Genomic DNA, 13,941 nt, shown 5'->3' with positions numbered 1-13,941 from the left:
ACGGCCTTAAAGCGTTAATACTAACAAAGAGGCACTTTGGGGCTATGATAGTATTCCTCAGGGTAGCTCCTGGTGGCTGGAGTTGACAAACCCGGCTAACCTGATCATGAGCTCAGACAAGATTTAGGCCAAGTGATGGTAGTACACGCCTTTAATCCCAGCACTTGATGAGGCAGAAGCAGGCGGATCTCTGTGAGCTCGAGGCCAGCCTGGTCTACAGAGTGAGTTCCAGGACAGCCAGAGCTATACAGAGAAACTCTCTCAAAACACAAAAACAAAAACAAATAAAAAACAGGGTTTCATTAGCCCAGGCTGGCCTTGAATTGCTTACCAAGTCAAGGATGACCTTGACTCTGATCCTCCTGATTCCACTTCGGGAATGTTGGGGTTACAGGTATGCAACTATCATGCTGGGTTCTGTTTGTTTCCGGGTTTTTTTTTTTGTGGGGGGGGTGTCTTTTTTTTTCTTTGAGACAGGGTCGTCTCCCTATATTATAGTCCCCTGGCTGTCCTGAAACTCACTATGTAGACCAGGTTGGTCTTGAACTCGTGGATACAGGCCTGCCTCTGCCTCACGAGGACTGGTTTTTATCTTCTGATTAAAACAAGGCCCTGCTATGTAGCCTAGGTTCACCTAGAACTCGCAACAATCCTCCTGCCCCAGCCTCCCAGAAGCTGAGATTACAAATATGCCCCACCACGTTCAGCTTGACAACAGGACTTTGTTTGCATCCAGAGGCTACAGTAAGGACCACGCCGTGTTCAGTTTTCCCAGACTCCTCTTTCCAATTCAGGTCACCTGCCAGCACGACCCTGCAGATTCTCAAAGACACACCTGGGACACCTGAGCACTTCCTGGAACCGGCATTGGCAGTGGATTAAAGAGCTCCGCCACTCTAAATCTGACCCTCGTGACCATCTCTAAAGGTACCAGTCTCTTCCACCCGCCCCAAGGGGCCGAGAATTGTAGAGGCCCCGCCCTCAGGTCTGTGAATTGCCCCGCCCCAAACGCACCCAGAAGCCACTCGGGGCCTCCTATTCCGCCCCGCCCCGGGTCTGATCCAGCCCAACTCAGCCGCAAGTTAAGAACCCCCCCAGTGCTGTGCGCTCCAGACCGACCGCCACCTGTGGGTGGGGGGGCGAGTGGGTTTGGTTGTCGTCATGGCGACAGCATGGGTAGCCACAGCCCTGCGGTCGGCTGCTGCGGCCAGAAGGCTGCGCAGCCCCGGAGGTCCTGGGGGCTCCCGGAGACTGAGCGACAGCGCGCGGCGGCGCGGGGCGAAGAGCGCCAGCCCAGGACGCCGGCTCAGCACTGCCAGGGCTCGCGCAGAGGACGCCGAGGGCGCGAAGGGTCGTGTCCAGTCTCCTGCCGTCGAAGAGCCGTCGGGGACACCGCCTCCAACTCCTCTCGAATCCCCTGCGCCTCCCGCCGGCAGATCGCTGGTGCAGCGGGACATCCAGGCCTTCCTGAACCAGTGTGGTGCCAGCCCCGGAGAGGCACGCCACTGGCTCACGCAATTCCAGACCTGCTACCACTCGGTGGACAAGCCTTTTGCCGTCATGGAGGTAAGCCGATTCCTGTGTCGCCGTGTCACAACAAGGTGGTGAAGGCTGTTCAAACATGTCGTCAGTCTCGGCATGCCAAGCTGCGAACCCCCAGCGCAGGGGCGTTGAGTTAGTGCTGGGGGTGTGGGAAAGCCGGGAGGCTGCAGAAACTGTGCCTGGGTGCTGCTAGGAGGATGGGAAGCCCAGTACTCCAGCGGAGATGTCTGAGACAGGCCCCTCACCACGGACGCAGTTAGGGGTTCAGTGGGCAGAGCTGTCTCATCACCCCTCCCCCCAAGGTGTCCCAGAGTCCAAGGCCGCTGGGAGGAGCCGAGGGAGGAACACTAATGCTAGATAAGGGGGTGGCCAAGACCCAACGGGCAAAGGGCGGAGTAGTTGGCCAAAAGTGGGGCCTGAAGGCCCCTTAGTAGAGTGCAGTCACTGAGGGTCCTAAGGTCCGCGTAGGAACAAGCCCCTTAGAGCCAGTGTCGTGTCCCTGAACGCCTGCCCCGGTACAGGTGGATGAGGAGGTGTTCCAGTGCCCCCAGGCGGTGTCCAGCCTGGCTTTCGCCCTGGCCTTCCTGCAACGCATGGACATGAAGCCGCTGGTGGTCCTGGGGCTGCCGGCCCCCACGGCACCTTCGGGTTGTCTTTCCTTCTGGGAAGCTAAGGCACAGCTTGCTCAGAGCTGCAAGGCGCTGGTAAATGAGCTGCGGCATAACGCGGCTACTGCTGTGCCCTTCTTTGGTGGTGGATCAGTGCTGAGCGCTGCGGAGCCCGCCCCTCATGCCAGGTTAGTGTCAGCCCAGCCCACCCCGGCATCCTCAGAGCGGGCCACCCTGCTGGCTCTGCTCTGGTCCCTCTCAAGCACCATATCTGGCCCACAGCTACGGCGGCATCGTCTCGGTGGAGACAGACCTGTTGCAGTGGTGCCTGGAGTCCAACAGCATCCCCATCCTGTGCCCCATTGGGGAGACGGCCGCGCGCCGTTCGGTGCTTCTTGACTCGCTGGAGGTGACCGCGTCTCTGGCCAAAGCCCTGCAACCCACCAAAATCATCTTCCTCAATAATTCAGGAGGCCTGCGGGATAACAGTCAGAAGGTGTGCCCCTCTCCCGTGCCACCTCATGGCATTAGGCAAGACTGAATCAGTCCCCTGTCCTGAGTCCTCAGCATGACTCCATGGCAGGCCACAGTTACTCTCAAGCCGAAAGAGCAGGAAGGGTTAACAGAAGATGGGAGGGGGGCATTGGTCCTTGGTGCCTAGGTCGAGCACTCCGGGAGGAAGTCAAGGTTAAGTGGTCAAAGAGAGGTCCACAGGACAGGGCCTACTTTGGTACGGGCGGGTATCGGAGGCTGGAGGCTGGAGGCTCATCTTCTCCCCGGGACTTAGATCCTGAGCAACGTGAACCTGCCCGCTGACCTTGACCTTGTTACCAACGCCCAGTGGCTGAGCATCAAAGAACGGCAGCAGATCCGGCTCATCGTGGACGTGCTCAGCCGCCTGCCACACTACTCCTCTGCTGCCATCACGGCCGCCAGCACGCTGCTCACGGAGCTCTTTAGTAACAAGGGTGAGGGCTGCAGGAAGGTGGGCCGGGCTGAGTCCCAAGGGTGAGCATCCACCAGGCCTGGCTGCGGGCCAGCAGGAGTGGCAGCTTTTCCCAGCCAGGCTGGAGGCTGTAGGGAGGAGAGGCTGCACCAATGAGGGGGGGTGGGCGGGGTTGAGAGAACCCAGACCGTGAGGACCCGGAGGAAGAAACTTGAACTGGGGAGATGGGTGGAAAGCGCACCTAGTAGTGGATCTGACTCTGGCCCAACTCACTGTCCAATCTCCCCAGGCTGTGGCACTCTGTTTAAGAACGCGGAGCGGATGCTGCGAGTGAGCAACCTGGACAGCCTTGACCAGGGCCGCCTAGTGAACCTAGTCAACGCCAGCTTTGGCAAGAAGCTCCGGGACGACTATCTGGAGTCGCTGCGCCCTCGGCTGCACTCCATCTATGTCTCCGAGGGGTGAGCCTCTGGGCCCCAGAGGGCAGGGCCTGAGGTCCCTGGCAGGGCAGCTTCAGGCCAAGGGGAAGTCCCAGCCTGCCTCTCTCCCGCTGCGCCAGGTACAACGCGGCAGCCATTCTGACTGTGGAGCCTGTACTAGGGGGCACCCCGTATCTGGACAAATTCGTGGTGAGCTCCAGCCGCAAGGGCCAAGGTTCCGGCCAGATGCTGTGGGAGTGCCTTCGGAGGGACCTGCAAACGTTGTTCTGGCGCTCCAGGGTCACCAACCCCATCAATCCCTGGTAGGCCTTGCCCTTCTCCTCCAGGAGCCCCAGCCAGCGTGCCCCGGCAGCACAGCTGGGCAGTCATCCCTCCGTTTCACTTGCTCCCTTCTTCAGGGAAAAGTCTCCTCTAAGGTCAAGGTCGCCTAGTGGCATTCTTCAACCCTACATTGCTGTTCTTTAAAGCAAATGGCATTTAACTAGGATTCTGATCAGTCCTGACCCTTCCAGCTCTCCTTGGACTCGGTTGGCCAAGCTCCTGACTCTAGGCTCAGTCTCTGAGGGACACCTTCCTCTTCCATTCAGCAGCCACATCCTCAGCCCCCACTGCTCTGCTCCGTGGGCACTAGAAAATAAATAACAAAGTACCAGCTCCTTTGCTACATGAGGCAGTGGGGTGGGCAGTGGGGTGAGCAGGGGATGCCCCTGCTCTTACCCTCCTCAGCTATGAGGTCCTAACAAGTCACCCGAGATCTCTGAGCCTCGGCTGCTCTTTAGGGAAATGGCAATATAGACTTCATGAGATGCTCTGGCCACTGATCTTAGGATAAAGGTCCTTGTGGGGTGTCATGTAGTAGATAAATACCCTGAAAACAGAGTGAGCAGTGAGCACACCCTTGTCCTACGAGCTGAACCCTTCACCTCCACACCCAGGTACTTCAAGCATTGCGACGGCAGCTTCTCCAACAAGCAGTGGATCTTCTTCTGGTTTGGCCTGGCTGACATCCGGGATTCCTATGAACTGGTCAACCATGCCAAGGGGCTGCCGGACTCCTTCTCTAAGCCAGCTTCTGATCCAGGCAGCTGACCACCATCACCGGCCCTGTAAATCCTGGGATCGCCAGGGTGGACCAAAAGCCGTGCCTGCTGGGGATGACCCCAGGCAGCGGAGGGGAGGAAGCTGCACCTTGTCTGCTGAGGCACTGGAACAGGACAAACACAGAAAGAGGGACGCCAAAGACCCTGCTCCAAAGCCACAAGCAGATGGCCTTCGACGGTCAGCCTCGGAATGCGGATGGGATTGACTTCCAGGGCTCTGCTTCAGGTAACCGGAAGGGCAGGCCAGTTTCCGTGGCCTCTGTTGTCTTGAGGCTCCTTCGTCTCACACAGCATCTAAGCCTGCCTGATCTACCACTCATTTTACTTCCTTTGGGTCTTGCAATTCTTCAGGAGGCCTTGATTAAAATGCAAATGCTTGTCTGAGTCACACTTGTCTCAAAAACAAACCAAGAAAACTTAAATTACAGTAAGGATTTCAGGATATGGGGAGATCTTTTCTTCGATAATAGGGACGTCACCTAGGGCCTGGGACATTCTAGGCAAGTGCTCTCCTACTAAGCTACACCCCAGTTGATGTTTTAAGATTTCTTTTTAAAGATAATGGCCCTCTGGGAACAGGTGCTTGAAGGCCAGGGACCAAAGGAACCTGGATGGAGCTGGAAGGCACTGAGCGTAAACATGCTCATGTCTCCTCACTTAGGGACCAGCAACCCCCTAAAGGGCTTCTTCCACTCCTAGGTCAGGAAACATTCTCCACAAACCAGACGGTTGCCTGTCACTGTGGGGAACACCCCCCGCCCCACAAAGCTCCCTTCCCGTAATGGCAAAACCGCAGCTAACAGCAATGGTATATTTACCTTTAAGAACCCAGAGAAATCACAGGGTGGCCTTGGTTTAAAAGCCCAGACTTAGCCGTTCTTCCTGTCCCATTACAGATCACCTGTCATCTTTTAAAAAAACCAAAACCCTGGGCTGGGCAAGAAGCCAGAGCCCAAAGGTTTTTCATTCAATGTTTTTTTAAGATTTATTTATTATGTATACAGTGTTCTGCTTGCATATGTCCCTGCAGGCCAGAAGAGGGCACCAGATCTCATTACAGATGGTTGTGAGCCACCACGTGGTTGCTGGGAATTGAACTCAGGACCTCTGGAAGAACAGTTAGTGCTCTTAACCTCTGAGCCATCTCTCCAGCCCTCAAAATTTTTTGAAGATTTTTTTTTCAAATGGTGCGTGCATGCATGCATGCATGCGTGCGTGTGTGCGTTTCCTGCAGGTACCCACAGAGGCAAGAGGAGGACATAAGGTCCCCTGGAGCTGAAGTTCCAGATGGTTGTGAGCCACCTGACATGGATGCTAGAAACCAAACTGATTCTCTGAAGGGGCGCGAGTGCTCTGAGGCCTAAACATTTTCTTAAGATTTTTAGCCAGGTGGTGGTGGCACACGCCTTTAATCCCAGCACTTGGGAGGCAGAGGCAGGCGGATCTCAGTGAGTTCGAGGTCAGCCTGGTCTACAGAGCAAGTTCCAGGACTGTTACACAGAGAAACCCTGTCTTGAAAAGCCAAAAAGAAAAAAGAAAGATTTTTATTATGGGAGCTGGAGAAATGGCCCAGTGGTTAAGAGCACTGGCTACTCTTCCATAGGACCCAGATTTTATTCCCAGCACCAACATGGTGGCCCACAATTGTCTGTAACTCCAGTCCCCTAGAGTGATGCCCTTTCCTGACCTCCATGGGCACCAGGCATAAACATAGTGCAAAGATGTCCATGCAGGCAAAATACCCATATACATTTTAAAAAATATTTTATTTACGTCTATGTGTGTTTACGCATGCACCTATGGAGGGCAAAATATTAGATGTCTTGGAGCTGGAATTACAGGCATTCATGAGTCATCTGATGTGAGTGCTGGGATCTGAACTCTAGTCCTCATGACTGAACAGTAAGTGCTCTTAATCACTGAGTCATCTCTCCAGCCTACCCCCCACACACACACACACCATTTCTTGAGGCAGTCTAGCCCGGGATGGCTTGAAATTTACTATGTAGCTGATGAGTTACAATTCGGGAGTGCTGAGATCATAGGGATGTTTATTCCCACTGGATGGGAATTGAACCCAGGGCTACCAACTGAGCTGTATCTCCAGCCCTTGTTCAAACACTTTTTGATACACTCGGTGTCTCCATAAGACCACCACGGCACACCAGGAACTGTGACAGGCCCAAGGCCCAAGAGCAGCCTGTCTTCTCTTAGGGATTATGTGTACCAAGGACACATCCGGGTTTGGACGTTCCACAGACCTGACCAGCCATCTAGCTCCAGCCGGATTTGAGGCAAGCTGCTTACTTTCTCTGAATCCCCCATGTCCTCATTGTCACATGACATTAGTTCTCTCTTTCTAGCTGCCCTAACCAAAGGTTTCTTCAAAAGAGCTGCCCCAAATGGGCAAAGAAGGAAAGACAGGCTAGAAAAGGATGGAAGGGAAATCAAAAGCATAAACCAAGCTGGACATAGAGACATGCCTGTAACCTCAGCATCCAAGAAGTAGAGGCAAGAGAAACAGCAGCCTGAGACCAGGCTAGGTTACACAGTGAGATGCTGTCATTAATGCCAGATGTGGTGGCACTTACCTTTAATCCCAGCATTGTGAGACAGAGGCAGGTGAATCTCTGAGTTTAAGGACAACCTGGTCTACAGAGTGAGTTCCAGGACAGCCAGGGCAATACAGAGAAACTATGTCTCGAACAACAACAAAGAAGGCTGGAGAGATGGCTCAGAAGTTAAGAGCACTGGCTGTTCTTCCAGAGGTCCTGAGTTCAATTCCCAGCAAGCACATGGTGACTCACAACCATCTACAGTGAGATTTGGTGCCCTCTTCTGGCCTGCAGGGATATATGCAAGCAGAATACTGTATACATAATATTTTTAAAAACAAACAACAACAACAAAGAGACAGGGTTTCTCTGTGTAGCCCTGGCTGTCCTGGAACTCACTCTGTAGACTAGGCTGGCCTCAAACTCACAGAGATCCGCCTGCCTCTGCTTTCCAAGTGCTGGAATTAAAGGCGTGCGCCACCACAACCCCCAGCAAGTGTTCTGTTTGTTTGTTTGTTTGTTTGTTTGTTTAAATAGTTGAAGAACTACGGGAACTCTCAGAACTGGGAGTAGTGGGGAATCAGAGGAGGACCAGATTGGGCTTCACCAAAGATGATCTTTCAAGAAACCTCAAATCCCAGCCAATGGCAAAGTGTCTCATGGGGAAGACAGAAGCAAAGGCAAAATGTCTGTATAAAATGTTTATTCTTGGAGGACGTGTGGTCTGGTGTTTAGGAGGGTGCTCCACCTATCCAGTCAACCAAGGAGCTGAGAAGAGATGCAGTGGCCAGCAGCCTGGCAGACCTGCTCCCCCCTGCACATCCCAGAGCACACCGGGGCCAGCTCTGAACTCTACAGTCGGGGTCAGAGAGCTTAGATTGCTCCTGCCCCAGCAGACCCCCAAAGAGCCCACGGGACTTCTGTAGCACCAGTCACTCAGCCCTGCCTTGTAGGGCTCCCTCTACATGTGTGAAGACAAACGTGAACACACACACACACACACACACACACCTCGTCTGAAAAGCACTGTTTAGTTTAGCTGCATCTGCCAAGTTCCAAAAGGACTTTTCACATTTGCTCACTTCCAGATCTTCCTCTGTCCCCTACTCCTAATACCTGCACCCCAGCTCTGCCTCACTCCTTCCTCAGGGACTCCTCCCTCCTTGGACACATGGGGAAGGAGCAGATGGCCCCAGCTCTCCCCTAAAACAGGTAAGAAGAAAACAACAACCCTACCAGGCATTAGCATGAGGGTTTCCATCTTCCCAAGGTCTGAGCCACAAACTTGGGGAAGAAACCTTAACTATTAAAAAAAAAAAAAAAAAAGTAAACAAACAAACCAAGAAGCATAAATAAACAGCAACTGGACCAGCAAGGAGGAAGGTAAGGTGGCCCTCGGTGGCCCCCTGTGCCCAAATCAGCCTCTCCCTGGAGAACTCAGCCGTCAGTAGCCAAGATGACAGCAGCCCCGAAGATCCCCACACTCTCGCCGAGAAGCTTCATCTGGTTCCAGAACTCGACACGTCGAGTGTTGTGCCAATAGGAAACATTGCCATCGATGAGCAGCATGACCAGGGGCAACAACACAGCCAAGATCTGGGCAGCCAGGGTCACGTAGTAACCCGACAGGAAGGCCAGGGCCAGGACCCCATAGAGCACGAAGAACATCTGGATCATCAGCTCCCCTCCTGGAAGGTGGTTCAGGTACGCCAGGCGGTCCTCCTTGCTGTGTTGCAGGGAGTATGCCTAAAGACACGGCATCCTTTGAGACTGGCGAGGGCCTCCCCGAGGTGGCACCCACAGGTCAGCCCCTGTAAAGGGAGCCTCGAAGTTCCCTCTCAGAATGGGGACCCTCTGAAAGTATGGCCTGTCTCCCTCTCTGATTATAGGGCCCAGGAGGTAAGACTGATCTCTACTCCCCTGGGAGCTTCTGAAAGAAGGAAGTGTGTCTCCACTTTTGAATATACACACCATGGAAGCCCACATAGAACTCTGCACATGGGATATGGTTCCTGGTTCCTGGGGATGAGGTCAAGTGCCTGAAGCCTATCTTCGTCCTCATCTACACTGGCCTTCTCAAGCACCAGGAAGGACTACCTAACTACCCTACGTCGCCCCCATCAGCTCTAGGTGGCAGAGTGACAGCTAGGGCTGAGTTGCACCACACCTGTCCTTTGTCCTGTCTCTCAGTCCTCTGGAGGCTGAAGCAATGAAAAAAATCACCACATCTTGTTTGCTGGAGTCTCAGGATTGGGACTGAATGGTCAATTCAAACTCCTTATTTAGCTGGTGGCAATAATTGTTGGAAGGAGGGACCCTCAGCCAGGCATCAGGTATTTGGAGGGCCCTTGAGAACCAGAAGCTGTCCAGGGCAATCTCTAGGAACCACCAGAGATTACCTTCAAGGCCTTGCTCTGCCCAAGTGCCAGGATTCTGCCAGGCTTAAGCACATATTTCACCCCCCAACATAGGGACCTCCAATCAATCGAACCCCAACCTACCACACAGATGAGGTAGATGCCCAGGAACACCTGGCCAGTGGACTGCAGAGATCGGCTTCGGGGTTTCCGACGGTACAGCTCCCCAGCCCCACTGGCCAGCACCAGAAAGCCGCCGATGATGGCAACTGTGCGCGAGTACATACGAACCTAAGGCCAGGGAAAGAGGGGCCCAATCAAGAACTGCAGTCATTACATGTCTCTTGGTGGTCAAGAACACAGAACTGTTCCCTTCTACACATCCCATTCTATCTGATGAACCCTCTTTTCCCAAGTGTAGTGGGCAGGTACTGCAGAGAGAGAAATTCTCCTTACAAGGCAGAAACTGAGGGCTGAGAGGGGATAAGAAAAAGGTCCAGGGTCCTACAGAAAGTAAGTGGCAGAATCCAGATGCCCCATGTTGCCGACTCCACCCCAGGGTTCTTGCCCCTATGTAGTATAGACTCTATACCAACTAAAATAAGAATAGCCAGCCAGGCAGTGGTGGCGCACACCTTTAATCCCAGCACTCAGGAGGCAGAGGCAGATCTGTGTGAGTTCGAGACCAGGGAGGTCTACAGAGCAAGTTCCAGAAGAGCCAGGGCTACACAGAGAAACCCTTTTTTGAAAACAAACAAACTAGACCCACCGTCCCACAGGTGTTCACACATCTGCCTCCCTACTGGACTAACAGTCCAGTCTTTGAAGGTATTGCCTTCGTACCACCTTTCCTTCAGGCATGCAGGGTCAGCACTGCTTCTGCGTTTGCAGACACAAACTCTGCACTAATATTAACTACGTTTCATAAAACCTGATGAGTAGGCCAGGTACTCTCCAAGGTCTCTTTTGCTTTATGAGTCTGGGATTAATAAAGTAGTGGTTCAAAGGATTCTGGAAATCAGGTAACTCTGGGTTACAGGTCCCATCAGTACACTGTGGCATGATTTCGGAGAAAGTCCATTTCTCATCTCTGGACCTCCATTTCACACTCTACGAGGGAGGTCTGTGAGGTCTCTATGGGTCTGCCACGTCTGTGTTCTATAATAACCACTACACAACTGCTACAAATCCAGTGCCTCGGTCTTCCCAAGCTTCATGTTTGGGAGTACCACACGTGCCCACCAAGTGCCCCAGGACTCTGTAGTTCCTTCCTCCCACGGCTAAATCTCTTCTAGAGTTTATGTGCTCACCTTTAACCAGTCCCCGTAATGAACATAGCCCCCGATGTAAGCGGCGTAGGTGCTAATGGCTAGCTGGAGCGCGGCGCCCAACGCAAACCAGCGCCGCTTCACTCCGAAGGACATGAAGCTAGCACACAACACAGCTGCTCCCATGTCGAAATACAGGTAAGGCACTGGGATGTCGGGCTTCCTGTGAATCGAAGGTAGGGAGCAATGAGGACAGAATGAACGTTGAGTAAGTGTAAGTTCCCACAAGCTCCACTGCTCCCCAGAAACGAGACCCTTCTCACTGCTGGGGCCGCCGCATCAGCTCTGGTTATAGTGTGGGACCAGAACATTTCCCAACCTGTCTGTACCAATTCCACCCCATCCAAATGTCCCAACTTCTGGGCCCCAACTTCCCCCAACATCACCGCACCAGTTCCTGGGACAGGCCGTACCGCCCCCCACCGCATTCGACGGCTTCGTGGGCGCGCTCACCGGCGCGCCTCGGCCCTTTCAGCGTACAACATGAGCTGGCTGAAGCAACCCCAAAAGGGGCAGCGCGTGAGCAGCACCGAACCCAGCTGCATGATCAGCTGCAGCATCCAGCGTCTCGAACCAATCTTCGAAGCCATCTTGGGAAAGGGCAGTCCGCTATGGCCTCACCCGGGTTTGGGAGACGAGGACGGAGGATAATACAAGCAACTTCCGGTCCCTTACTGTTTCTCTTCGTCGGGAAACAAAGCCCTCGCTTTCTAGTTCCGGCTGGAAAAACGTGTTCTAGAAGAAGGCGTTCAACCTTTCCAAACTCTGCCTATGGAGAGCTCAGAGCTCCTCTTTGTACTTTCAAAATGGGATATTAGCAAGGAACATAGGGTAGGAACACCAAAAATTCTGGATCGCAGCTTGATGTATGGAAGCAATCAAGTCTAGATGTAACCAGACCTATACTCTAACCCGAAAACCAATCCTGCGTCATCTAAACTGAGACTCATCTGTGAAATGGGGATAATAACGTTCTACCTCACCGTTGCTGAAAGACTTAACAAAAGTGGTCCTAACACATAAGAAGGGTCCAGTAAACCGGGCGGTGGTGGCGTACTCCTTTAATCCCAGCACTTGGGAGGCAGAAGCAGGCGGATCTTTGTGAGTTCGAGGCCACAAAGGCAGGCGGATCTTTGTGAGTTCGAGTTCCTGGTCTACAGAGTGAGATCCAGGAAAGGCGCAAAGCTACACAAAGAAACCCTGTCTCAAAAAAAAAAAAGGGGGGGTCCAATAAAAGGTGTAATATATCCACACGGGCCCCAGAGAGAATTCCTTGGCTTTTGCTGGAGTTTTAAAGTAAGATGTCCTCTTGGCTCTAAGTCACCTGTTGGGTCTTTGATGTCTTTGTCTCCTGAGAAAAGAGGGAGGCCTACACATTTACTGTACTGCATCATAATCAGTCCGTTTTTCCCAACTGTGATATTCCCACTCTAGCTCAAACAGCCATCAGCTTAACTTCAGCATCCTTCAAGTGGCTCCCGCCTCCCCTATTACGTATTCTCCAAACATCTTTTTTTTTTTTTTTTTGGTTTTTTCGAGACAGGGTTTCTCTGTGTAGCTTTGCGCCTTTTCCTGGAACTCACTTGGTAGCCCAGGCTGGCCTCAAACTCACAGAGATCCACCTGCCTCTGCCTCCCGAGTGCTGGGATTAAAGGCGTGCGCCACCACCGCCCGGCATCCAAACATCTTTTGAGAGGAGATGAGGGCTGGTTTTTGTTTTGTTTGGAGACAAGATTTCTCTGTGTAGTTTTGGTGCCTGTCCTGGATCTAACTCTGTAGACCGGGTGGCCTCGAACTCAAGAGATCCACCTGGCTCTTCCTCCCAAGTGCTGGGATTAAAAGCGTGCACCACCAACGCCCAGCTGGAGGGCTGATGTTATTATTCACATGATTTCCTATGTAGATCAGGAGATCCCCCAATTTGTCGGCCTCCTGCCTGCACCCTAAGGGTACAGAGACTGTGAATATGCCTTCCCATGCCTGGCAGCTACTTTCCCTTTTACTCACTTTAGCAGAGGCAATTATGTATTTGCAATTCTCTTATCAATAAACACACACACACATGAACATGAATTCCAGGAGTACAACGACTATAAGCATGTAGTTTATTTATAGTCTCAGGGCCAAATATACATTCAGGAAATATGTGCTACACAGACAAATGAACATACAATGTTATCACTGTCTTGTAGTTCACTGTCAGTGTTCAGCAAGTACCAATGAAAGCAAAGATTCCAGGCAGTATGTAGTTGCCGCCACAAAGCTGCCCCCACCTATATTTTGAGGCACACATACCATACATAATTTAACAGATTAATTCACCCTCTAATATTGAAGTTAAGACCCTGTAAGCACTCCAGTGCCAATGGGTCATTTATTTGGGATCCGATTTCAATTCCCTGGAAGGAACTCATGTCCAAACAGCATTTCTGACCATGAGGGGGGAAAAAATCTTCCAGTTATCTGGTGAGTGAAAGGTGGACAAAAAAGCCTTTTCACTTTTTTCTTTTCTTCCTTTGTCTTTTAAGACAGGATTTTACTATGTAGTCTCGCTGGCCTGGAACTTGCTATGAAGATCTTCAAACTCACAGAAATCTACCTTCCTCTGCCTCTTGGGTGCTACAATAAAGTCACCATGGCCTCCTCCTGCTGCCCCCTTTCTTCTTCTTCTTCTTCTTCTTCTTCTTCTTCTTCTTCTTCTTCTTCTCCTCCTCCTCCTCCTCCTCCTCCTCCTCCTCTCCTCTTCCTCCTCCTCCTTCTTCTTCCTCTTCTTCCTTCTCCTCCTCTTTATTTGTTTATTTATTTATTGGCTTTTTGAGACAGTTTCTCCATGTAACAGCACTTAGCTGTCCTGGAACTCAATTTATAGACCAGACTGGCCTCAAACTCACAGAAATCCATCTACCTCTGCTTCTCAAGTGCTGGAATTAAAGGTGTGCACCACCACCACCCTGCTACATTTCGTGTTTTTTTTTTTTAAACAAAGACTAGATATATCAGAAAGAATGTAAGGAGATATATATGTATATAGATATACATGTGTATATACTTAAGGAGATAGATGG

General features: G+C 52.1%; 2 protein-coding genes across 4 annotated transcripts; one reads left to right on the top strand and one right to left on the bottom strand.

The window, feature by feature from the left end:
• The first annotated feature begins 665 nt into the window (after positions 1-665).
• On the top strand, positions 666-5,024 carry Nags (N-acetylglutamate synthase). The gene is made up of 7 exons (XM_028882565.2): positions 666-1,566; positions 2,064-2,338; positions 2,433-2,646; positions 2,938-3,118; positions 3,386-3,557; positions 3,656-3,838; positions 4,472-5,024. Exons 1-7 carry the CDS (start codon positions 1,162-1,164, stop codon positions 4,623-4,625), a joined length of 1,584 nt encoding a protein of 527 aa, XP_028738398.1. The 5' UTR covers positions 666-1,161; the 3' UTR covers positions 4,626-5,024.
• Positions 5,025-7,874: 2,850 nt separating this feature from the next.
• Tmem101 (transmembrane protein 101) lies at positions 7,875-11,529 on the bottom strand. 3 transcript variants are annotated; one of them, XM_028882566.2, is made up of 4 exons: positions 11,330-11,529; positions 10,859-11,039; positions 9,693-9,839; positions 7,875-8,937 (listed from the first exon to the last, which is right to left on the bottom strand). In XM_028882566.2, the coding sequence occupies exons 1-4, from the start codon at positions 11,464-11,466 to the stop codon at positions 8,629-8,631; spliced, it is 774 nt and encodes a 257-aa protein (XP_028738399.1). In that variant the 5' UTR covers positions 11,467-11,529; the 3' UTR covers positions 7,875-8,628. The 3 variants fall into 3 exon arrangements, with proteins under 3 accessions (XP_028738399.1, XP_028738400.1, XP_037056835.1); XM_028882567.2 differs by having other exon boundaries at positions 11,268-11,422; XM_037200940.1 differs by having other exon boundaries at positions 11,290-11,422.
• Between the last annotated feature and the right edge of the window lie 2,412 nt (positions 11,530-13,941).

Source organism: Peromyscus leucopus, chromosome 8b (genome assembly GCF_004664715.2).
Source record: "Peromyscus leucopus breed LL Stock chromosome 8b, UCI_PerLeu_2.1, whole genome shotgun sequence".
NCBI lineage: Eukaryota > Metazoa > Chordata > Mammalia > Rodentia > Cricetidae > Peromyscus > Peromyscus leucopus.
The sequence above is the reverse complement of the archived record's forward strand: the minus strand, read 5'-3'. Positions and strand labels throughout refer to the sequence as shown.

Coding starts and splice junctions, on each gene's coding strand:
- Tmem101 (XM_028882566.2), bottom strand. CDS start 11,466: ATGGCTTCGAAGATTGGTTCGAGACGCTGGATGCTGCAGCTGATCATG. Junction 11,040..11,329: donor GAAAGGGCCGAGGCGCGCCG/GTGAGCGCGCCC, acceptor TTCGATTCACAG/GAAGCCCGACATCCCAGTGC. Junction 9,840..10,858: donor ATTACGGGGACTGGTTAAAG/GTGAGCACATAA, acceptor CCCTGGCCTTAG/GTTCGTATGTACTCGCGCAC.
- Nags (XM_028882565.2), top strand. CDS start 1,162: ATGGCGACAGCATGGGTAGCCACAGCCCTGCGGTCGGCTGCTGCGGCC. Junction 2,647..2,937: donor TGCGGGATAACAGTCAGAAG/GTGTGCCCCTCT, acceptor CCCGGGACTTAG/ATCCTGAGCAACGTGAACCT. Junction 3,558..3,655: donor TCCATCTATGTCTCCGAGGG/GTGAGCCTCTGG, acceptor CCGCTGCGCCAG/GTACAACGCGGCAGCCATTC.